The sequence below is a fragment of the Citrus sinensis genome, chromosome 3, assembly GCF_022201045.2.
Source record: "Citrus sinensis cultivar Valencia sweet orange chromosome 3, DVS_A1.0, whole genome shotgun sequence".
In the NCBI taxonomy this organism is placed as follows: Eukaryota; Viridiplantae; Streptophyta; class Magnoliopsida; order Sapindales; family Rutaceae; genus Citrus; species Citrus sinensis.
Window position 1 is genome coordinate 44,971,743 of NC_068558.1, and position 23,449 is coordinate 44,995,191.

Sequence of the window (23,449 nt, forward strand, 5' to 3'; positions counted from 1 at the left end):
CTCAAATTCAGGACATTCACTAGAATTCTCTGATAGGACTACGCTATAATTTGTGCTTTTAATACATGCTCGTTACGGGACGTAATTGTATTTTCGATATATAGTTGCTAAGCTTAAATTATTCCTCGTTCTTCTTGAATAAAAATAGAGAGAACGATACAGAAAACCAACGATGCGCCGCAAGATGGACTTTTGGTTGCAGGAATTTCGGCTTCGAATTAAGATTGAATGAGATTATAAAGAGTAAGTGCATGGATTTTCATCAAATGCTTGTTAATTTCGGTTGATGGGACTGTGTCGCGGGTGCAACAGTCCCACCAATGATACCGCGACCCATAGCCCTCGTTAGGTGCATTGCGTTGTTTGATTGAAAGAATAGAAAGTGTTTATGTTTGCCTCAATTTCAACACTAACTGCATCATTAGGCCGTTCCCCAGCCCAAGCTTCCAGTAGAAACAAAAGAAAGTTTAGTGCGTTCTTTTAGGATGAATGAAAATCTCTTTTAATTTAAAGAAAAAAGTATTGGGCTCCAGATTTAATTGATGAAAAGCTTTTGTCTGCAACCATCCCCGAGTCACTCGACACTATGAATCACGACGGCCAATGGCACATAATAGAAAAATCAATAACGCTTTTCCTGTTAATTTTCTTTTCCTTTTTCCCCTTTTTTGGGGTTCCTCCAGCTCCAAGAACGAATGGTATGATGTATTACACAAAACTGAGGGAAAGTCCACAAAAATTCTCCAGTCACTGGTAGGTACCATCTTTCCTAGTGTCAAAAGAAGCCACCACCACAACTACACAGACAGCATTTACAGCATCTTTTATGTTTTCAACTTCAATTTCCATGCAGCCACCACCATCATCAAATCAAAAATTTTACTTCCCAGCTCTCTCTATGCCTTTTTCAGCGCATGCATCTCGGCTCTCACTCCGCCTGCCTTTTCATCATCAAATTAGGCCAAGTACCTAAACATGTTAGGGTTTTCCTTGTCCCTCTCCAGATAATCTCTTGTGATAAGATCTTCCATCCTCTTCTTGATTGCTTTAATATCAGGCTGCAGGTTCCAAGTCATATCATATTAGTAACAAGACACCAAGAGGAAAAAAACAGAAACAGAATAATCGTCTGATAACTGAGTTTGAGTTGAACCTCCAACCAAAACTACTCTCCACAAGAATGTTCTAGTACAGATGTTTTGACCAACTGGAATACCGTTTGTACAGAAATGAAATAAAAGATGACCACGAGACTTCCCTTTCCCTTCCTTTCTTGTATCAATCAAATATAAAGACAAAGAAACATGTGAATACCTTGAACATGCGACTCAACTGCTCAACACACTCGGACACCAACTGCTGATGACCCAAAACTTTCCGAGACTTCATTATGCGCACTAATGCAGCATCAATAGCATATCGTCTGTCTTTGTCTACATCTTCAACAATTTTCTTCCTTTCATCAACCGGTGGGAGAGGAATCTGCACATGATTGGACAGTTTCATTTGTTTAGAATCTATGAAAAAGAAGTACATCAACTCAAGAGTGCTAAAAGGCCACCAAGGAAAAAAAGAGATTAGGCAAACTATCAAAGGATTGAATCAATCTCGGACCTTTATCCTCCTCATTCTGTCTGTAAACTTAGAGTTGAACTCAAAGTGGTCACTTTGTGAGATGGTTTTCGTATTTGGCTCCTTGAGAAGGATCTTATACTTGGCACATGACAGGGAATGGAGCAATCTAACCAGGTCATCATGAGTCAAGTTCAGCTGAGTCATGATCTCTGAATAGCTCAATCTATCCGAAGTATTAAAAAGCAGTAGAGTTGCAGCCTGTATAATCCGGACAACAAAAATTTAAAATATTCACATTTTTATCCTGACTATGATTAAATCTGAGCACCGTTTAAGGCATTACCTGATATGTTGATACAATCAGCTCAATATTTTTTTGCTCAAACTTGCCATTTATGTTGCATTGACCCAATGAGTAAATCCATGTAAGTTTTCTGTGTTTTGTTTTGGTTTCATAAAATCCCTTAAAAACTTCTACACATTTAACCTGGAACAACAATTTTGGAAAATTAAGTATAAAAAGAGAATCACTGCTCACTGCGTTTTCCTACTAACCAACATGAATGAAAGAAAGACTTACCATCTCAGAAGGAAGGTTCAGATCGGAGGATTTATAACTTGGCCAAAATCCAGTAGTGAGAACAGTAACTGATAAATCTATTCCAGGGTGTGCATTCTGGTTATTGCTGAGATATTCCTCAAAGCTGGTCTGATTTTCTCTTGCCAAAGTCAAATCTGTAACCTGAAAGAAAGATACCATGTGAAATCCAAATACTAATACAAGAACAGATTCAAAAGCTTTACCCAAAAACTCAAGACCAACTTACCATTCCCTCCATCTTCGATGTAAACTGTCCACCACACTGCTGCTTCAGCTTTGTGAGAATACTCCTTTCATGATCATCATTAGCACTACGATCAAAAAGCAGCCGACGAGCAAGCTTCTTCCTGCGATGGGCAGTCAGAAACAGAAAAACACCAATTCGTAAACGTACAAATGCAATTGGATATATAGAAAAGTTATTAATTTTGAATTATCATATAACATAAGTGAACATATATGAAATCATTATCTGGAACGTAAGATTGTACCTGTAGAATTCGGCAAAAAGATCTTTATCACTGATATATGCAAGCAGCTTAACAACCTGCAAAACAAGCACTCTGTTTAATAAAATCAATGTCATTTGTAGTGAAAAAGAATTTAGTACTACAGCATATTAATAAACTACCTTCTCCAGAGTTTCTTCAATGGCTTCATCACTCAGTTTCTCATTTCCACCCTTCTTTAGGATATTATCACAAAAAGTTGCCAGCAGTTCTGAACTCGAACTGCCACCAACAGCTTTATTGCAAAATATCTCAAAAGCCTCTTTCAGAGCCTGTTGAACAACCGATAAAGAAGGACATTACAGACAACAGATTTGAAGAGATCTACAAACCATTAGAATACCATACACCACAAACCTTGTGGAACAACGTGTGGTTTATGAAACAATTAGTCACGTATTCCATATACTTGTCATGCAGCTCAATTATTTTTCTGATAAGGACCTGAGACCACACAACAAAGTCAATTTTTGATATTTCGAATAACTTCAAGAGGTTCCATAACAAAGAGGTGGCAAGATTTACCTGTTCCTGCACAGCACCTGAACTTCCACCCTGCATCAGCATACAACTGTCAGCACGTAGCAAAAAAATGAAGCATAAAAATAAAAGCACATTTCATACTACTAAAAGAAATAACAATTTAACTTTACAGCAAATAAGTAATTAGACTGGGTGGGAATACATTATCAGCAAATTCACTTACATGCATATTGGCATTAGTGCACCTACAGAATGATTCTCATCCTATTGTCAAACCACAGCATCAATCAAAAGGAATAACAGCATCCCAACAACTAAAGTGTGAAGATGATGCAAAGGGCACATACATAAGATTCCCAGCTCGTGCAGGAGAGTGGCTTATAATGTCTTAATATAACAGGACAGCAGTTATCTGTCGGCACAGATAGTAATATCAAATAAAAAATGATTGTGACATAATACCTGGTTTGTTGCAGCATCTTCAGCCTGTTGTACCAACACAGTACCTTCGGCAGTAATATGCTGAAATATTAAAGTTCTCAGAAAGATTAGTGATGTGAAAAAAGTAACAGGTAAAGAGGCCATTTAGAAATCAAATATAATACAAGTGCAAAAAACCAACCAACCTGTTTGAATACATTAGCCACTGGCTCCAAGCCTTTAGGTATTTTATGATAAAGCCTATACATCCTAGAAAGATCCTCCACCTAGCCCGGCATAACAAAGTGAAATGATATTAATACCATAATGGCAGGGTAACCCACTATTAATGCCACAAAACAGTGCAAATTTGAAAACCACCTTATCTTCTCTAAGCAATGCTCGGCATCCAGACTGCTCCTTCTCAAGAAGCTCAGTTGCATACACCACCAACAATTCATGTTGTACTTTCTACATGATGTAAAGAGCTCCAATTAGGATGCATAGCGGATTGTAAAACTATCTTTCCACAGAGACAATAAGATAATGTGATTGAACTCAAAAGGGATTTGATATCACAATTTCCTGCATTACTGAAGTTCTCTTTCTAGACAACCTGATACAAATAACAAGAAGAACCAAAACCTCCAACAAATATGAGAGCATATAGTTTTATATGTCACAAAGAAAATATGTCGTACATGCTCATACCAATCAAGAGCTTCTCAACAAATTTCATAGAGTTTCTCCATAAATAGTTGTTAATTCTATGGTGCTGTGAACTAAACTAAAGCATTTTGTTTATATATCAACACTAACCTCCACTAATTTTGGCTCGCTGCTTGAATGCAGGTAATGAGACACTCTATCTCTTTCTTTCTTCAAGCATTCCTCAGCCTGCAATTTTATAAAACATTCCAAAATCAAACAGGTTAATCAAAGTTATGTTATAATTTAAAATCAAACAGGTTGGTGAAAGTTGCATAATTAGTAAAACTTATGGGCGGAAGGACTTGCCTTTATCATGTATTCTGGACATGAATCTTCAAGAATCCAGTTTGATGCTTTGCGAGAATAGTAAGCACCGGTATCCTGAAGCATGTGTTCTTCAAAATCCTTTTCATAGCTATCCATCTGCCCCATTCCAATCTCAACAAAGATATCCAATACATTCTTCAATAATGCTCTGTCAATCTGTTCTCCCTCACGTTCTTTATCAATCTGGCAGAGGAAATAAACATTGGGTTAAACCACATCAAGTAACAGGGTGAAAGACCAGTTTCTTTATCTAACCAATTCAAATAGGGGTTCAATCCTTTCATTCAAAAAAAGAGATAAAAAGGCAGAGTGGATCATGAAGAATGAACTTACAAGAGCAATAATAGCATCTTTGGCTTTATTTTTTAAAGCATCGTAAACCTGGAATTAGAGAAATTAAGGACGTTGGAACTGTTAAAAAAAAAAACAAAAAAAGAACAGGAGAGGAAGGCATATAAAAAGCTTGCACTACTATAGAATGTATGATGTCATTAAAAGGACTAATGACAAACCTGTTCGCGGAAGCAAGTAAGCCCAACTTCATTTAGTGCAGGAAGTGACCTTCGAGCAATGAAGTAGCGATCAAGATAGTGGAAAAAGCGTGACAGCCATCTAACCATAACTTTATGATTAGCCCATCTTTTCACTAGCTCCCTCAGCATATACTCATCATGCTTTTCACTCAAAGATGGCAATACCTAATGAAGGAAACAAAAAGGAAAAGGAGACATCACATGAGTAAAGATCAAAAAGAAGGAACACTAGGTAGACAAATCAAATACAAGTCTTCACTTTTACAAGGTATTGATAAATAAATTTGAAGAATGATATAATTAAGTAGTAATAAAATTTATAGTTCATTATCATAACAGAATTAAATTATTTACAAGTAAACTGTTGTTATAAAGACCAAAAGCAATCAACCTATTTCAAAGTCAATGGAAATATCAACTCAATAAAGAATTCATTGGTATCTTCAAAGCATAAGTAAATTTGACAGGTTCATATAACTCTCTTTCATAATGCACAATAGCAACATGCAATGAACACACCTACGAGCACTAAGTTATATCATAAAAAAAGTTATTTCAGACCAGTAGAAAAAATGACTACATGCCATGATGAATTACAACTGAAAAACAATTCATAACTACATGCATAATAAAATTAAAACCAGAAAAAAATGGCAATCATCTCACCATAGAAGAAATATATTCTTCGAAGGCTTGCTTGTACTTGTCATAAAGCTGTTGAGAATAGTCATGAGGAGGCTTTTGAGTGCACATATTATAGATTGTTCTGTCATATATAAAAAAAATAAAATAAACCCACAATGCCTCCAAAATCCAAACATTAAGATCATTGAACTGAATAAGAAAAAATAAAATAAAATCATTACGTGTAAAGCATCATGTACTCCTCAGAACTAAAAGGGGACTCCGGCAATCCTTCCAAAATCCTCTTCAGTTTTGTGATCCCCTTCTGCATATAGTCCCATCCTTGATCCAAGTCGATTGTCTTGCGATCCATTGCTAAACAATAATTACCTGCAATTAAACACAAAGAAAAAAAAACCCCATAAATAAGTAAACAATGCACAAAACTAACAAGCATCATAACTAATTCCGCTCATTATTTATTTCTTCGCCAGCAATTTCTTAAAACACAAAAGAACTAGTATTATTAATTTTCCTTCTCGATACAAAAACCTAATAATACGCGCAGTTATGATAAGACTGAACCGAGAATTTGGAACAAACCAATACGATTAGAGGCCGTACAGGTTTTAAATAAACACAAAAAAAAACCTAAAAATCAACTACGATTGTTATTAATATTTAATATTGTTGAAGTAAAAGGAATAAAAAAAGAATCACATGACATCGATTGGCGACGAAGAAGACACAAAAGAACGATTAAAAACAATTGAATAAATAAAGAAATGCTGACGAAAAGAAAAGAAAAGAAAGAGAATCGTAGAGCGAAGGGGCAGGGGCAAAACGCACCGTATAGCAACGGATGAGGGAGAGCGAGACGAGAATCGAGGAGGGAACCCTAACAGAAGAAGAATAGAGAGATCGCTTCGGTAAAATTATTAAAAATTTATCAATGAGAGGGGATTTTGGGGAGAAGACTTCGCTTTTAAAAGGATGATTAAAGACTTCGGTTTTAAAGGATGATTAAATTTACTAAAAAGGATTGGGATTTGTTGGCACGGAATCCAATATCATGCTTTTAGGAAGGTTTTTAGAGCCCTCCGTTTGTTTCAGACCTCCAGTTTTCCTTTTTCTTTTTTTTTTCTTCTTTCTTTTCTATATATATACAATATATATCCATTATTATTGTCGTCGGTCGGCGTTGAACTTATACGTATTCCCGCATATTATTTATTAAGAATTTTAAATAATTTTATTTTTTTTAACACAAATTTTTATTAGCTTTAAATGAATAATTTGAGTCTCAATGTAATTCTAGTAATAGTATATTTGACAATTCAAAATAAATATTATATGCCTCCGTTGCCTAAGGTCTTTAACAAACTCCCTTCTTTAGCTTTTTCCCAAGCTACCGTTAGTCCGTTAGATGCAATCTCACGGCTGATTTTGAGATGCCCAGCCACGTGGAGCGACCTGACTAGTGGCTGACAAGTAACGAGCCGTCAAAATAATTGTTACTTGTAATTATGCAACTTGTACGTTGAAAATTTGCTATGAAAGTAAGCCCAGAAATTATTGAACATATGGCACCATGCAAGTCATGTCTAGAAACTAGTTTTGCGTCCATGCAGATAAAGGGTTGGACTGAAATATATCTATAAAAATCAAAGTTGGTTCGCTATTTTCACTCCTTAAAAAAAAGTCAGGAGTTCAAGTCTCGCTCTCATATGAAATCACCGCTTTAGCCAGTATTTTATTCTTTACGAGCCGACCCGGTACGAGCAGACATTAATCTAGATTGTGGTACGAGTTTAAAGATGCATCTCACAGTTGGGACCCACTCAGAACCACCTCGTGGTTCAAAAAAAAAATATATATCTATAAATTTATAAAGTAATGAATTAAATTTGGTAAATAATTCAGCATTTTGTTGTCTAAGTAGATTGCAGCCGACGTCCATGCTGGCAATTAGTAACACTATACCCATATATAGCGAAAAACTAAATTGGCCATAAACATATACAGAAATCTTTTAAGTTTGATCTATTCTAGGGAGCCGAAAGTCTAAAATCTTTGATCTATTCTAAGGACATTCTCAGAGATCTAATATTGATTTTATTTCAAGAATAAAGTAATATTGATTAATTTTTTAATTAACAGTTAAAAAAAACTTTGAAGCCGGTTTGAAGAACTTGTATTAAATCAAGATGATGACAATAATAGAAGGAAGTCTGAAATTTGGTAAGATCTAATAGATCGTGATGCCTCCTAAAATTTGATAGCACTCTTTTTAATCAAAACATTCACATTGTGATATCCCAAAAAAAAAATCATATTTACAAAATACTTTATGAATTCATCATATTTCATCAGATCCAAGACGTGATATAATTCTAAAAGATGAATTAGATACGGATGGTTCCAATAAGTTTCATTGAGAAAACAAAAACTACACATATTTTGATTAAAGAAAGAAGCGAAGCCGGAAATTTTTTTTTCTTTTAAAAGAATAGGGGGTTTCTTTATCATAATATGAGTCTTTGACTACATCAATTCTTCCCAAAACTCAACGATAAACGGATTGTGAACTTTCAAAGTGGAGTGGACAACAAATATTAACAATAAAATAAAGAAAAAAAAAAGACAATAATTGTTAATTATATTAACAATAATGTATAATGCCCAACATTTGAATCCTGTTAGTTACTTATTAAATGACAAATTCAATAATAAATGAGAATCTCAATCATTAATGAACAAACAACACTTAAAAACATGAAAACTAACAATTAATAGGTCATAAGTATGCAAGGCTTGTTTCGAATACAAAAACTGATCCCCACACGAACATAATTTATATTTATACTAGTTCAGTATTAGTCTCAAAATCAATACGTTAGTAATGGACAGATACAAATAGCAATCATTCATAGCATGATAACACAAACATAAATATATTGTTGATAAAATAAAATAATCATATCAGAATTCATTATTACTGATAGTGAAGAAAAATATATAATGTTATGAGGGTGAGGAAAGAGATTTAAGTTTTACTTGTGAGAGGAATCAATTAATTATAGAATAGAATCATATAATGCTTCAACCCGAACATAAAGAAAACAATGCTAGTACTGGATGCCCACCCAAGCGGAATAATCCCTCAATATTAATTTTTGAGAAAATATCTACCGCCCACCCATTTTTTCTAATTTTTTTAAAAATACACAATTCCTTCTTTTTTTTGTTAGAATCCATCTAAACTAACATTTTGTTTCACTTTTCCACTTCCGTTTGGAATCCGTCAAGAAAACTAACAGAAACTTTAAAAAATGACCATTTTACCCCCAAAACGAAAATTATAATTTCACCTTAAAAATTACAAAAAATAATCAGATTAAATCTAATTATTTTCCCCATCGGTTAATAAAGAAATTAATTCCACAACCATCAAATGCAAGGCTTTTTTTAATATGTCTATAATTAGAATACTAAATTATAACAGTTGTATTAAAAATAGTCCAATCTTACAAACTATCAATTGAATTTAAGATAAGTAAAGTTTTATTATTCATTAAATTATAATCTCTAGTAGTTAAGATTTTTTTGTACTTCATTAACATACCAATAATGATATTCATCATTAAATTTGATTATTTTTTGTATTTTTTAGGGTGAAATTATAATTTTTATTTTGGGGGTAAAATGGTAATTTTTTTAAGTTTCCGTTAGTTTTCTTAACGGATTCCAAATGGAAGTGGAAAAGTGAAACAAAATGTAATTTTAGGTGGATTCTAGCAAAAAAAAAGAATTGTATATTTTTAAAAAAGTTAAAAAAATGGGTGGACGGTGGATATTTTCCCTGAATTTTTCTAGATTAAAATTACAATTTCTCCGTGTAAGTATTTAATTTTCTTTTAGATAAGTGTAATATAATAGGAAATATTATAATGTTTATCAATGAAAATAATAGAGACGGAGCCACGCGAGCTAGGGGCTTGGGATCCAACGAAACTGTGGAAACGGCGTCGAATCGATCCAAGAACCGAGTCCAGAACATTACACGCGCGAATTGCTGCATACTGGGGGCACCGTTGGTATCCCCCTAAATCTCATCAGCTCTCTGCCCTCTCCATCTAAACAGACAAAACCCTAACCCTAATCATACATCTCAAATCGGAATTCAATTTGCTTTTCAGATCTGTCGAGTCTTTCATTTGTGCTCTAATGAGCGGTCTTTTTCAAAATAGGACATCGAGTGTTGAGTTCGACCATGGAGGCGTTGAAGGAGAATTCGATGGAGATAGAGATTGGGAGTTCGGCGGAATCTTTTCAGAAGTTTCTGGACTCGCAGAGCGAGCTGTTCCACAGCCAGATCGAGAAGCTCCAAAACGTCGTCGTCACACAATGCAGACTCACTGGAGCCAATCCTCTGGCGCAGGAGATGGTGCGTTTTCGAAAATTAATTCAATTTACTTTATGAAGAAGAGAAAACATTAATCCTGTAGTTAATACTCGCTAACTTTTTTTTTCTTGGTTTTTTTTTGTTTGAATTATTGAACTGATACTTTTGTTTTAGGAGTTTTAGTTCTTTGAATGCTTCCTTATTATGGCTCACTGGATTCAACTTATGTTATTAGGCAAATATCATGCTAATGCTACTGAGCATAGCAGACACTAGAATTTAAAGAATTTGCACACAATCACACAAGACTTCCCAGGGGAATTGACAAAACCTAAAATAAGGCCTTTTTTTTCCTTGGGCAAAGTAACCTATTATTTGAGTTTAACATTTAACTTAGTACTGTATATTACTAGTTAAATCTTATGCAATAACACTAGTAGGGGGCTTTCAATTAATATATTTTACTGCCTTTCTTTGAATAAAAAGTATTTATCATGTTAACTAATGTGTATTTTCTTGGCACATGCAGGCAGCTGGTGCCCTATCAATAAAAATTGGTGAGTTTTTTGTTTGTATGCCGCGTCTCTCGAGTGACATATGTTTTATATATATATAATCTCCATCTGATTGCAAGTGTTCTACTTTTGCTATTTACTTTTCTTGGTTGTCATTTCACTGAGATGTATATCACAGGAAAGAGACCTAGAGATTTGCTAAACCCTAAGGCTGTGAAATACATGCAAGAGGTTTTTGCTCTGAAAGATGCAATAAGTAAGAAGGAATCCCGGGAGATCAGTGCTCAATTTGGCGTTACAGTTACACAGGTCCCTTTTATTCTCTTGTGACACTTTTCATTAATTTTTCTTGAGTTCTCCCCCTTCCTCTCAACTGCTCAAAATAAAATTCTGTCCTTATCTGAAGCCTGTTTGTTTTTTAAATTAAATATGGATATATGTTTTACCAATGGCTTTTTTTCAATTCTGTTTCTCATTTTGGTATAGTTTCCACTTTCCACTGACCATCGTCTTTGTAAATGAAATATATGGTAGTAATTGTTAATACCTTTCTGTTCTAACCTTTGTAGGTTAAGGATTTTTTTGCTAGCCAACGTACTAGAGTGAGGAAACTAGTTCGGTTGTCAAAGGAGAAGGCAATTAAATCTGATGCACGTAAAGACTCACATAATGTTATGGTTCCTGTCAGCTCTGATTCTGTAATTCCTATTAGCTCTGATTATGTAATTCCTACTGATCCTGTCCCCTCAAGTTCAGCTTGCCCTACCAGTGTGATACCTGTTAATCCTATTCCCTTAAACTCCATTGGCCCTCTCAAAGTTGATGAAGCACCATCTTGTTCCGGGCGGGATGAATGTCAGCTTGGCTTAGATGACTTAGATAAACATTTTGTTGAGAATTTTTTCAGTTTGATGCGGAAGGAAGAAACATTTTCTGGGCAAGTGAAGCTGATGGAACAGATCTTGCGGATAGAAAATTCTTCAATTCTATATTGGTACTTGCAAATTGCTATATGAACTTGGATGAGTATAATTATTGTTTGCTATGCTTACCTCGTCTAGTCATTTTGATTGTAGGTTTTTGACCAAAGGTGGTGTGATGATCTTAGCGACATGGCTGAGTCAAGCAGCTGATGAGGAACAAACAAGTGTTCTTATTGTCATCCTTAATGTATGAATTCTGTTTGCCTGTTTAGTTTGTCATTGCTACTAACTTAGCTAGTAATTACATTTTTTGACTGGCATGCAGGTTCTCTGTCACTTGCCATTACAAAAAGCTCTCCCAGAACAAATGTCAGCCATACTGCAAAGCGTTAAAAGACTGCGGTACTACAGGGCGTCAGGTGTGCTTCTGTATTGGAGGCCTCTGTAGTTATGTATAGTGTGTTTTTGTTGAAAAAATGTCTTATCATAATTTGTTATAAACTTTGTTTTCTTTCTATTTTCTCATTAAGTTTTTCTGATTACGACGTAATTGCATTCTGCATTGAAAATATTTGCTGGTAATCTTTTGCACCCTTTGGGATATGTTTGAATCTCATTTATCTGATTTGAAGATCAGACTTATCGAACAGGGCAAACGTTTTGTTATCAAAATGGAGCAAGATGTTTTCAAGAAGCCAAGCTTTGAAGAAACATGGCGCAAAACACTCTACTGACTCACAGAACGAGTTAATTCTTAAACAGAGGCAAGTTTTCAATTTTCCTGCTTGTACCTGCAAGATTTTTTTCAAGTAGTTCCTTATCATTGCACTCTAAATATGTGCAGTATTGGCGAAATTATGGCTGATGAATCATGGCTCTCAAGTAGTAATGCTTCTGTAAGTGCTACCTAAAATCCAAATGAAAATCTGCTGAAAGCTGTGTAGGTACATGTGCTTAGTAATTAGTTTTCTTTCCTCACTCCCTTTGGGTGTACAGGAGAACAGTCTTGCTACCTTGTGCGAAAGTTCGGAGAGTTTCAGGTCTGGAATCAATATATGATCTCATATTCTTTGGCTTGTTAGCACTGTTTGGTGGCTGTGGAGGTACTAAGCTTAGATTTCTTGTGCAGGAAGTCAGAATCACCACAATCAGTTAAGTTATTGACAGCATCTTCAGATGACTCTGGAAGGAAGAACATCCTTGGTGTATCTTCATCATGTATCCTTTTAGAACTTTTAACATTTATATGGATGGACGGCTGAAAAGAAATTCTACTATCTGGAAATTAACTCTATTATGAATATCAATTTTAGGAACTCTTTGCCTTGATGTGGGTATATATGTTCAGCAGTATTTGTTGGTTGGCTTTTAATGGAAATGTGAAAAGATCAGTAAATGTATTTTCCACAATTTTGAGTTACAATCTGCTTGTTTTGGAAGATCTAATATGGATTTCTAACAAACTTCGATTACGTTTCCTGTGATTAAGTTAAAATGCAAATTTTCTTGAATAAGGTACTGTAGGTGTAGCCATAGGGCATTAGTTAGCAATCAATTGGAAAGTGTGTTGAATGATTTAAGCACTATTCTTAATTTTTTGTTTATTTATTTTTGCGTATAAATATGTATGGATGAACTTAGTTGCCTTAACCAGTAACAGATAACAGAGAACGCCGAAAAACTCAGTTTGTGGAACAGCCAGGTCAAAAATCGGCTGGTAGAAGTCTGCAGGCCTCAAGATTAGCTCCTGTGGGTCAAGCCCGTCCTATGTCTGCAGATGATATTCAAAAAGCAAAGTTGAAAGCTATGTATAAGCGGCAGAATAAATATGGGAAAACTAGTTTTTTGTCTAATGGAATTAATGAAGTAAAGGCGGAAGGTCTGGAGAAATCTACAACTCAAGCCACCAATTTTCCACCAATATCAAAAGTTCTAGTTCGGCCACATATTGAGGAATTCAAAAAGTCAGTAACCCCTGAACCAAAAATTTCTAGTAGGCCAGAAGCCCCTCTTGATCCTGAGCAGAAAAAGGATGTTGAAATGCCTCCAGAGGAGAAGCTGAAAATTGTTTTTAAGGAGCCTTCAGAAGAGAAGCAGAAAATAGGTGTGAAGGAGCCTCCACAGGAGAAGCAAAAAATGGAGGTTAAGGAGTCTTCACAGGAAAAGTGGTTGAGGGTTCAGATCCCATGGCAGACACCCCCAGGTAACACTTGCTTCAGTGTTTATTTTTTGGGTTCCTTAATGTGCTTGCCAATAATATTACTAGTATAGAAAGAATAGCTCTCTACAGAAAAGGGAAGGGACCATTTTAAGGAGTTCCTAAACTTTGAGCAATTGAGCATCTTGGAAGTAATTTTCACGTTTTCAGAGATGGAGATTCACTGTTTCTGCAATCACAGATTCTAACCTGTGATTACTTTCTCCTTTGACCACAACTTTTTTGTTTAGCTCATATCAATAGTGATTTAGATAAAAACCAAAAGTCCATTTTGTGTAAAAATTGGGTTATATTGTATATGCTTTTGTTTTAATGTCTTCTTATCCAATAATTATAACTAAGGGCAAAAATTTGGCACCAAATAAAAAGAAGTAAATTTTCAAATAAATTTTTCCCTATGTGATGAACTTGGACCATCCAAATAGTATTACCTTGTATGGAAATTTAATGAGCACCGTTTATTTTTTGATAAATTTTGCTTTCGATAGGGCTTGAAATGATCCCCACTATTGTGCGGTATTGGTTGTGACGTAGATTAGCACTTTGATAACTTGTTGATTACCCTTGTAATACACAGTGTGCTGGTGAACCACGAACTGTGCAGGGTATTTGTCTAAAAGCCACATTGGTTTTGATATGTAGTCCTAGGTTCAAACTGTTTTGTGCTGACTCACTAAAGGCTAATTTTTTTTACATAAATAATAATCATAATTAAAGGTAATTGAGCTTTAGATGATTGTTATAGATCAGTTTTTTTTTTTTAATTAATAAATGAGAAGTCTGTGTATCTTACGAAGGTAAAGAGAAAGTCATAGTACAGAATTTCATAAAGTGTATTGGGAGGACAAGCCAACTACTGCTGTAATGAAGCAAAACTTTGTTGAGATTATTTGGTTCAATTGATAGGATCATAACTGGGCAGTTTGAAATATTGGTACCTTATCAGACCAACTAATCATTGCGGGGTTGGTTACAAGTTCATGGTTTCTGGTATTGTTGAATGTAAGGTACAGGTTGCCACGTTGCAGTGCACAAGGGCACACAATATACTCAACAAACTTAATCCCAAGCATAAATTTGTAAATAAATGATGATGGCAATGACAAAGGATTTGGTTTTATAAATATTCATCTGTCTAGATGACACTAAATTTGACACTAACTCGCATGTATCCACCCAACAGTTGAGATTTCTCTTAGAACTTGGAGTGCCAGAAAGCTGAGTCAGGCAGTCATGATTATGTTACAGGGTACAGTTGCAGGCGGACTGTAACTTGTGTCTAAGTTGGGGAACCCCGTCCACATTTACTTTGTTGTGAGTTTCCCCTGGTGTTAAAATGTTTACTTGGGAGGTGAACAATGTTGGTTTGGTCAGCAAGCACTATCATGTCTTCAAGCTCCGCCTATATCTGCTGCAGCTAAAACCTATTCTCATTTGTGACTCTTGTTAATTTTTGTTTATTTTATATATATATTTTTAAATTCTGTGATTAATGGAGTCTCATCAAGTTCAGAGACATTCTCTACAAATTCCAACCCTTCTTAGCTTTTTCCCCCTTTTTTGCAGAAGTGAAACTTAACACGCATTGGCGAGTTGGTAATGGTGAGAATAGCAAAGAGGTTGAAGTTCAGAAAAACAGAATCCACCGGGAGACGGAAACCATCTGTCATAAAATCCAGGAGATACCATGTAATCCCAAGGAGCCATGGGACCTTGAAATGGACTATGATGATACATTGACTCCAGAACTCCCAATCGAACAGCCGCCTGATGCTGATAGTGTAGAAGAAACACAGTTTCCCTCTGATAATGTTACTTTAAATAATGCAGCTCCTTCGTTGCCTATCCCATCACAGATTGCACCACCACCACAGATTGCAAATGCTAGTGCAAGTGCAGCCGAGCCAGACCTTGAGTTGCTCGCTGTACTGCTTAAAAATCCAGAGTTGGTTTTTGCCTTGACTACAGGTCAAGCTGGTAACTTATCAAGTGAAGACACTGTGAAGCTGCTAGATATGATTAAGTCTGGTGGGGCTGGGGCTGGCTTAGCCAGTAATGTAAATGGGATGAGGGGAAAAGTAGAGGAGAAGGTTGAGGTTTCGCTCCCATCCCCAACTCCATCGAGCAATCCTGGAACGGTGCGTGACAATTTTTACCGCAAAATCCTAAATATGGCCAATTTTTCATGGGCTAATTCGCACTTGCATCCCATATTCTGAGCCTGGCTTGTCAAAGCAAGGTCCAAAATTTTAATAACATTAAATAACTCAAAGTAATAATGCAAATAAAAGTCGGGTAATTTAAGAAGGGGGGACTTCCAGACTTTGCCATGTAATGATGGCCAAGTTGTTAAGAGTTGTTATTATCCAGAGTATTAGCCTTTTCTTTGTGGAGAATTAATGAAGTCAAAGACTTGTCTGCCATTATTCTGTTCCAGTGGATTCGAGTGGGTGGATAATAGAGAGGCAATATTAACCGACTTTTGGAGAGGAATTTATTTATACTGTCATAGCTGTGATTTTGTTTTATGTCAGAGGTAAGTTTTCTCAATTTCAGGATGCTAATTTTTTTTTTTTCCGGTTCAGAGTGGATGGAGGCAGGACGTTGTCAGGAATCCATTTTCACGAGGAAGTCCAATGGAGAGCAATGTTGTTCTGTCTTCTCTGGAAGTTGCTTCCACAGAAAAGCTTCATACGACCAATGTAATTCGGTCTGGAATTTCGGCCATGAATGTCACAATACCCCAACAACCAACAAGTGCAATGCATCCTTCACTACATCAAACAATACCAGAAAGGCAGTTACATTCTGTTGTACCTTCTCTGCGTCAGTCCCACTCCATCAGTTCTCCAATTGTACAAACACAAGCCATGAAAAATCTACCTAACGCTAGCCCCTCGTACATAAGCAATGTGAAAGCAGCGCCAATGCATATCAATGCACCTGAGAGACAACCCGTTTCACATCCCTCGTCTACCTTAATTCCAACATCGGCAAGGTCACAGCCACAGCTTCAACCGCAGCAACCCCACATGTCCAATCCTACCCATGTTGCATCATTGTATCCCTCTAGGCAACCAATGGGGAATTCAGGTCCCGCATCTGAATCTTGGCAAGCAAGTCAGCGCTTGGCTTCAAATTCTCGTTATCAAGTTAATCAAAACAATTATAATGGATCATTTGGGGGGCCTATGCAGCGGCGTCAGGTGCTGTCAGGTCCTCCTAGGGAGAGAAATGGATATGCGGGTAATGATGGGTTTGAGTCATGGAGTCCCGATAATAGTCCAACTAGGCCACCAGAGTATGAGCCCAGAAGGAACTTGCAAGAACCCAGGATGAATTCTGGGTGGAGCAATGGACCTGACCGGTCAAGACAATGGAATACTTCTGAGCAACGGGAAGTTCGGGACCATAACAAGTATGGATATACATGGCGAGACCGAAGACATTAAGCTCGTTTAGGCTTGCAGCTGTTTCGCCTGATTCAGAGCAACTTGGAATTTATTGAGAATTTGACATTGTAGATGGTTGTGGGAGGTTGAGAATTGAGATGCAAGATGGAAGAAGGGGACATTGAGTTGCAATCGCAGCTTTCTAACTGTTCAGAACCTTCTCTTGATACTGAATTTGACAAAAGCACATAAAACTTGCCGAAACTCTTTTAACTTATTCATCACTTTCTCACTTCATCACTCTCTTTCGCAAATGGAAACGAAGCTAATTCAAGTTGGCAAATTTACAGCTGAAATTTAAAACTGGGGGGTTGGTTGGGTGGGCTTGGTTTGGTCTTTGTTAATTGATTGAGACATTTCTGAAGTATCAAAAAGGAGATCCCCTCGGTCTGCGGGGTTGTTCTGGGCTCTTAGAAGTGTTCAGCTAGTTGTCAGGGAGAAAAAACATGGGTCAATAAAAAATTCTCTCTCCATGTTGGGCTGACTAACTATGGCCAAACCCCTTGAAGAATAAAGCCCAAGTTCATTGGAATTGCTCGTTTTGTATTATCATAAACATGGATTCATTCGAAATTTAGTATGGGTCACTCAAAAGTATATTAAAAAAAAAGGGGAAGAAATATGGTAATAATATGTATTATTCAATCGGAAAAGGAGGACGCGCTTTTCCTTTCCAATATTAACTCAACTCTTACCAAATAGAAGTTAAAAAAAAAAAAGGGAAAAAAATTTAATAATATAGGCGGTAAAGTTTTTTCATATGACCAGAAGTTAAAGGTTGTTTCAATCATTTCTGTTTGGGTTGGGGGCTTATTTGATACAAATCGAAAAATTATATCCTTATTTACAAAACCATAAAATGTTAGGGATATGGTGCCCGTATAACGGAATAACGGATGGTTAAAGAAAATTCTCAAGACACGTGAAATGAAATGAAACGACCGATTACTGAGGAGAGCTTTGCTTACACTCAGCTCACGAGGAGTAGTACTTTCAGACCATTTAGCTCCAGGCAAAGCCAGACAATGCGTAAAACTTACGAAATCTGAGCAACAGAACATCAAAGAAATCCTAATTAATATCTGTTAAATATCTTTCGTTTGTTCAGGCATTTCATCAAACAAATGGGATTCAGATTCCGCAATATCAACTCCATGTGCCGAACATACATCACCAGAGTCTCATCACAATCAAACAACTATTATCACCCCATAATCCAATGCCAATCCCTAAATTTCCAGTTCCAAAATCACCCTTCTTCAGTATGCTCTAATCAACATTATCTTAAGATCCCAATTCGGTGGCATTTAGGTCATTCTCATGACCACCACCAACAATTATCTGGAAAGGATGCTGAGAACATTTTCCGGCTGGGTCTTGCCTCCGATGTAGGCTTAGCTGCTGGCAAAGCTTTGACGGGATATTTGTCCGGCAGCACCGCGATTATCGCTGATGCTGCCCATTCCATATCCGATGTGGTATTTTTCATCTGCCCATTTCTGTATATTATATTCCTGTGTTAAATTGTGATGTGGGTTGCTTCTTCTCCTTCTTCATTTTTTTTGCCCTTTTTTCGGATGTTTGCAGGTTCTAAGCAGTATTGCGTTGTGGTCATACAAAGCTGCAAAGGCTCCTAAAGACAAAGAGCATCCATATGGTCACTTTTGATTTGTACCTACACGCTACTCCATTGTTCTTAATTATATGCAAATTTCATGTTTATTTCTTGAATAGTTTAATTGCCAGGGGGAGTCTGAGTGATCTAATTTCAATTCCCAGAGGCTTGTTTTATCAATGTCCAAGATTTTGAGAAACTTGTTTTGGAAGGCGTTGCAAATAGTGTAATTTGGATTTTTAGTGTTTTTGACAGGCTTGTTGTGATCTCAGGGCATGGAAAATTTGAAACTTTGGGAGCTCTTGGAATCTCTTCTATGCTGTTGGCAACAGCCGGCGGTATAGCATGGCATGCTTTAGATCTTTTGCTTGTACAGCTGCTTTCTCTTCTGTTCGCTGTGATAATAATACAAATAAAAAATGGTTCAAATTTTCAATTTTAGTTTCAGTAAAAAGCTTGCATTATCTCATTGTCAATTGGAATTACGGAAAAGAAATATAGAGTTGTGGAAATTTACTACACTTGAAATGAAATCAGATTCTACTTTGTATTCGTTCTTTCCCTAAGATGTTTGTTTTATCATCTGCAGGATCTGTTGTCTGCATCTCCTGAGGTAGTTGGCCAGTCCTCGGCAAATGAGCATGTGCATAGCCATCATCATGGAATTGATATGCAACATCCAACCCTTGCTTTGACTGTGACTATTCTATCAATATCTGTTAAAGAAGGGTACCAAAGTCACTTCTCAGCACTAATTTAATCACAAGACTTTTTGCTTATACTGCATCTATGGAAAGCCATAAATGTCTTTTTGGATCATTTTCACTCTCTTCGTTTCCCCTCAACTTGAACCTTGTCATTATTTTGGTGTGATAACTGGTCCTTGTTGCTTGCAATCTAATTATCTACCTGTTTTCTTTGATTTAGTTTTCATTGATGCAACCCCCCTTTTTGATCTCTCTCTCCCAACCCACTTCTTCACTCTTGCAGTAACTGATATTCATACTTTTCGTAAATTTTTTATTCTAATTTTGAAGGTCTTCTTATGCATAGGCTTTATTGGATAACAAAACGAGCTGGAGAAAGGGAAGGAAGTGGATTGATGAAAGCAAATGCATGGCATCATCGTGCTGATGCGGTTTCGTCTGTAGTTGCTCTTATTGGGGTTGGTAAGAAAGTTTGTTTAATAAGCATGTAGTTTTGTGTAAAGACTAGTAATATTTTGGTGCCTACTTTTGTAGCCAACTAGGATAATGCTTTTTCAAAATCAAAAATACTTCCAGCCGTACTATTGTAACCTTAAAATAATAAAAATTAGTTGAAAATGTTAAATTTGAGTCCAACTCTTCAAACGAATATCCTATAAGCAGCAGTTACTGCACTTCAGAGACAGTCATATGTGTGCTGTCTCCATCTGTCAACCTATTTGTCAACTTAGGGTGGTGTTCTTAATTTCTGGTTATACAAGATTGAGCATGTCCCTAAAAACTTGGTTATACAACATTGAGCATGTCCCTGAAAACTACCTCTCCCATGGTTTGTTTATTTATTCCTTGTTGGTTTTCCTTAAACTATTTAATGCTTTGCAATCCTGTTAATACATACTAACTACATATTGTCAACATGTTTTAGGAGGTTCTATTCTTGGAGTTAAGTTTCTAGATCCTCTTGCCGGTCTAGTTGTCTCAGGCATGATCCTAAAAGCTGGACTGGAGACAGGTTATCAGAGGTACATTATCTGTTTTCCTTTATATATGTACCATCTAATTTGTTGCCCACTCTGTACCTTCTTTGTTTTCTGTTTATACTCGTGATAGTTTCTAAAAATTGTAGTTGTTTAGCCCTTGAAGAGGCCAAATTGCATCCAGTCTTGAGTTTCCACTTCCTTTCCTTTTCTTTTACTTGTTTTCTTTGACCTTAGCTGTGGTTCTTTTGGTTTGTCCATAAGATTATAGCAATCTAACTTATATCAAAGTCTTTTTGAGTGGATTTCAAAGCTCATTCAGCCAGATTTCTCATAAAAAGGCATTTCCCTAGTTTTCCTGATTGGATTTTGTTTTGAACTAACAGGCACTTATGTTTATTCTTTGGTTAGTTCTTTGATTCAATTTTATTGTACAAGAACATAATTTTGGCCCCTGTAAACCAATTGTGTTCCTTTTTTCTATTTATGGGGGATAATCCTTCAATTATAACTTTTTCAAAACAACATCCATCTTTGTTTCATAATTTTAAGTGCTGAAGTGAAACTTTTGTTTTAAACTCAAAAAAAAAAAAATAAGAGTTCTTGAATGACATTAGAGAAATTGGCTTTTGTGATTTTACGATGTATCTCCTTGTTTAACGTGTTCTTTTGGGATTATTGTTAGTGTATTGGAACTGGTGGATGCTGCAATCCCAGCAGAAAATTTGATGCCTATACGAGAAACAATACTAAAAGTTGAAGGAGTCAAGGTATGTACTAGACTTTTTTGTTAATTTAAGATATAAATTGTTTTATTTCTACCTGTAGGATTCCATAATTTTAATTAGCACTATACTTTCTTCGTCAGTTTTTAGCATTCACTGCTGATGAAGTTAAGAATTTTGGTCATTGTTATTGCATTCTCGACAAATGAGCCTTTCTCTGCAGGGGTGCCACCGTTTGAGGGGAAGGAGGGCAGGTTCATCTCTGTACCTTGATGTGCATATTGTGGTAGGTTCTTTAGATTATTACATGCTTTATATTTAATATAGAAGTTTGGGCTGGACCATGAAACTTCATCCATATAAGAGTAATGAATCTTAAATATGATTTCTTCCCTATGTGGTTTCTTTTATCTGGCAGGTTGATCCATTTTCTAGTGTTAGTGCTGCTCATGGTGTTGGAGAAAATGTTCGTCATCAAATTCATAAGTCCCATCCGGAAGTATCCGAAGTTTTCATACACATAGGTGTGTTTCCTGGTCTCTGGTCTCTGGTCTCATCATCTTTGTAATAGTTTTGGACAATCTAGAATGGAGCTACTTTTAGTTGCTATTTTCACTGCAGCCATGAGTTTTTGGATTGAATAATGCATCAGTTAGTATCTTGTTTCTTGACTTTTAAAAGTAAAATGATTTCGAGGTTTGGTGTTTGCACCTTCAGGCTCTGACAAACATTCTTTTACCTCTTAATAGTAAACCAGTGGTCATTAATTATGATGGTTGAGGTCACTGCAAGCAGCATGCTATTCATTGTTGCTCCATATATGAGATTTATTGGTGTTATCCCGTCTTGCTTACCGCCGGTAGAATTCGACTTTACGGATACAATTTTCTATTAGGATCCCATCATCTTGATTATCCTTGCTCATTGTAATTGTAGTAATGTTTCTTATTATCACTATTCCTGCTGTCAAGACTTCACTAATTTCTTTGCTTTGATTTGTTCTCAACATTTTTGCCTTTCATTTCCAATGTAACATCCTTTTTTTTTTTTTTTTTTTTGAATGCCCTTTGTAGATCCTGCATATTTTCAATTTTCTCCTAGTACAATGGACCAGCTAGGTTTGGAAGGATGCAAGGCGCACAGCAGTAATATTTGTGTGGACGACTTGGATATTGATGCTGTTGTTTACAATACCCTCTCAACAAAGTTTCCAGAGGTATTTTTTCTTTTTCCTGTTCTTTTTGCTTGTTCAATGAAGTTTAAAGTTTATTTGCGGAGTATTGGATATTAAATTAGGTTGCTAATAGAGACCTATGGGCTACTCATTCACTGGCTTTTGATTACTGAAGTAATTTGATGAAAATGGAGGTCGGAAAATTTAACTAATACGAGGAGGGAATATTGAACTTAGTGGTTTGCATCAGCTTATGTTTGAGTCGTTATTTAATCAGGTAGAAGATGCAAACCGTTTGCAGTAATATATATCTTGCAAGTCTAATGGTGGTAATCAAGTTCTGTTCACATGGTTCTAACTATTTTATAATTTGAGCATGGAGCCCGATATACATGAGACAGACGCACAAAGAAAAAATGCCTAGTATTGTGTAATTGGATTCTCTTTTCTTCTGATTGAAAATAAGAGTAATGGTCATCACTTATCAGAAAATGGGGGTGGAGCGCATAACGCATCATTTGCTGCATGGAAAGATTTTACTGGAAGTTGAAGTGTCCATGTCCCCGGACACATCGATACGGTAATGTATGACTTATTCTTACACTCAGCTCGAAAGTCGCAAGCAAACACTAATAATGAATCAGTTCAGTTCAGTTCAGTTCAGGATAGTCAAATTTTGAAAAATTATTTTTCCGTTCAATAAACTCTTTTTTTTAAGTGTGTTTTGCAGGGATGCAATGAAAGTAGCAGAAGAAGCTGAGAAGGAGATCATGAAGGCAGCCCCTAATGTTTTCCAAGTAAGCGTAAAGCTAAGATTGGGGCGTCCAATTCCAGAGTATCAGCTTCAATAATAATAATTATAATAATAAATGGGCAGTTTCTTTTGTTGTTGACTTGTTGTATTGAAAGAAAATGATAGCTCGTGTTGGTAGCTTTTGAGGACAACTAATCCCAT

The 23,449-nt window shown here is 36.1% G+C and overlaps 3 protein-coding genes across 6 annotated transcripts; 2 read left to right on the forward strand and 1 right to left on the reverse strand.

Annotated features, from left to right (window-relative positions):
* Positions 1–616: 616 nt before the first annotated feature.
* LOC102612067 (cullin-1) lies at positions 617–6,927 on the reverse strand. Its single transcript, XM_006479835.4, has 20 exons — positions 6,633–6,927; positions 6,026–6,173; positions 5,826–5,925; positions 5,139–5,324; positions 4,960–5,007; positions 4,606–4,809; positions 4,408–4,485; positions 3,970–4,059; positions 3,795–3,875; positions 3,631–3,690; positions 3,211–3,240; positions 3,043–3,129; positions 2,808–2,957; positions 2,668–2,723; positions 2,403–2,523; positions 2,156–2,317; positions 1,919–2,062; positions 1,615–1,833; positions 1,315–1,482; positions 617–1,058 (listed from the first exon to the last, which is right to left on the reverse strand). The coding sequence occupies exons 2-20, from the start codon at positions 6,154–6,156 to the stop codon at positions 957–959; spliced, it is 2,217 nt and encodes a 738-aa protein (XP_006479898.1). The 5' UTR covers positions 6,157–6,173; positions 6,633–6,927; the 3' UTR covers positions 617–956.
* A 2,860-nt stretch (positions 6,928–9,787) lies between these two features.
* Positions 9,788–17,513, forward strand: LOC102612367 (homeobox protein LUMINIDEPENDENS). Its single transcript, XM_025099435.2, has 13 exons — positions 9,788–10,230; positions 10,718–10,745; positions 10,882–11,012; positions 11,273–11,697; positions 11,780–11,873; positions 11,952–12,045; positions 12,264–12,390; positions 12,471–12,522; positions 12,623–12,666; positions 12,756–12,844; positions 13,287–13,829; positions 15,411–15,982; positions 16,430–17,513. Exons 1-13 carry the CDS (start codon positions 10,057–10,059, stop codon positions 17,294–17,296), a joined length of 3,240 nt encoding a protein of 1,079 aa, XP_024955203.1. The 5' UTR covers positions 9,788–10,056; the 3' UTR covers positions 17,297–17,513.
* A 591-nt stretch (positions 17,514–18,104) lies between these two features.
* Positions 18,105–23,391, forward strand: LOC102612672 (metal tolerance protein C1). 4 transcript variants are annotated; one of them, XM_052437871.1, is made up of 12 exons: positions 18,105–18,774; positions 18,884–18,953; positions 19,184–19,281; positions 19,501–19,640; positions 19,965–20,080; positions 20,544–20,640; positions 21,281–21,365; positions 21,544–21,606; positions 21,739–21,844; positions 22,394–22,536; positions 22,983–23,074; positions 23,213–23,391. In XM_052437871.1, exons 1-12 carry the CDS (start codon positions 18,421–18,423, stop codon positions 23,343–23,345), a joined length of 1,497 nt encoding a protein of 498 aa, XP_052293831.1. In that variant the 5' UTR covers positions 18,105–18,420; the 3' UTR covers positions 23,346–23,391. The 4 variants fall into 4 exon arrangements, with proteins under 4 accessions (XP_052293831.1, XP_052293835.1, XP_052293834.1 ...); XM_052437875.1 differs by having other exon boundaries at positions 18,113–18,774; positions 22,983–23,079; XM_052437874.1 differs by having other exon boundaries at positions 18,114–18,774; positions 22,983–23,079; positions 23,225–23,391.
* Positions 23,392–23,449: the final 58 nt, after the last annotated feature.

What these genes read in the sequence shown, in the direction of transcription:
- LOC102612067 (XM_006479835.4), bottom strand. Translation starts at nt 6,156, where the DNA reads ATGGATCGCAAGACAATCGACTTGGATCAAGGATGGGACTATATGCAG. An exon ending in GCGAGCCAAAATTAGTGGAG is followed by an intron (nt 4,060 to 4,407) that starts GTTAGTGTTGAT and finishes TACATCATGTAG; the next exon opens with AAAGTACAACATGAATTGTT. An exon ending in ACAGAATGAGGAGGATAAAG is followed by an intron (nt 1,483 to 1,614) that starts GTCCGAGATTGA and finishes AATCATGTGCAG; the next exon opens with ATTCCTCTCCCACCGGTTGA.
- LOC102612367 (XM_025099435.2), top strand. Translation starts at nt 10,057, where the DNA reads ATGGAGGCGTTGAAGGAGAATTCGATGGAGATAGAGATTGGGAGTTCG. An exon ending in ATCCTCTGGCGCAGGAGATG is followed by an intron (nt 10,231 to 10,717) that starts GTGCGTTTTCGA and finishes TGGCACATGCAG; the next exon opens with GCAGCTGGTGCCCTATCAAT. An exon ending in CCCATGGCAGACACCCCCAG is followed by an intron (nt 13,830 to 15,410) that starts GTAACACTTGCT and finishes CCTTTTTTGCAG; the next exon opens with AAGTGAAACTTAACACGCAT.
- LOC102612672 (XM_052437871.1), top strand. Translation starts at nt 18,421, where the DNA reads ATGGGATTCAGATTCCGCAATATCAACTCCATGTGCCGAACATACATC. An exon ending in CCCATTCCATATCCGATGTG is followed by an intron (nt 18,775 to 18,883) that starts GTATTTTTCATC and finishes GGATGTTTGCAG; the next exon opens with GTTCTAAGCAGTATTGCGTT. An exon ending in ATGCTTTAGATCTTTTGCTT is followed by an intron (nt 19,282 to 19,500) that starts GTACAGCTGCTT and finishes TATCATCTGCAG; the next exon opens with GATCTGTTGTCTGCATCTCC.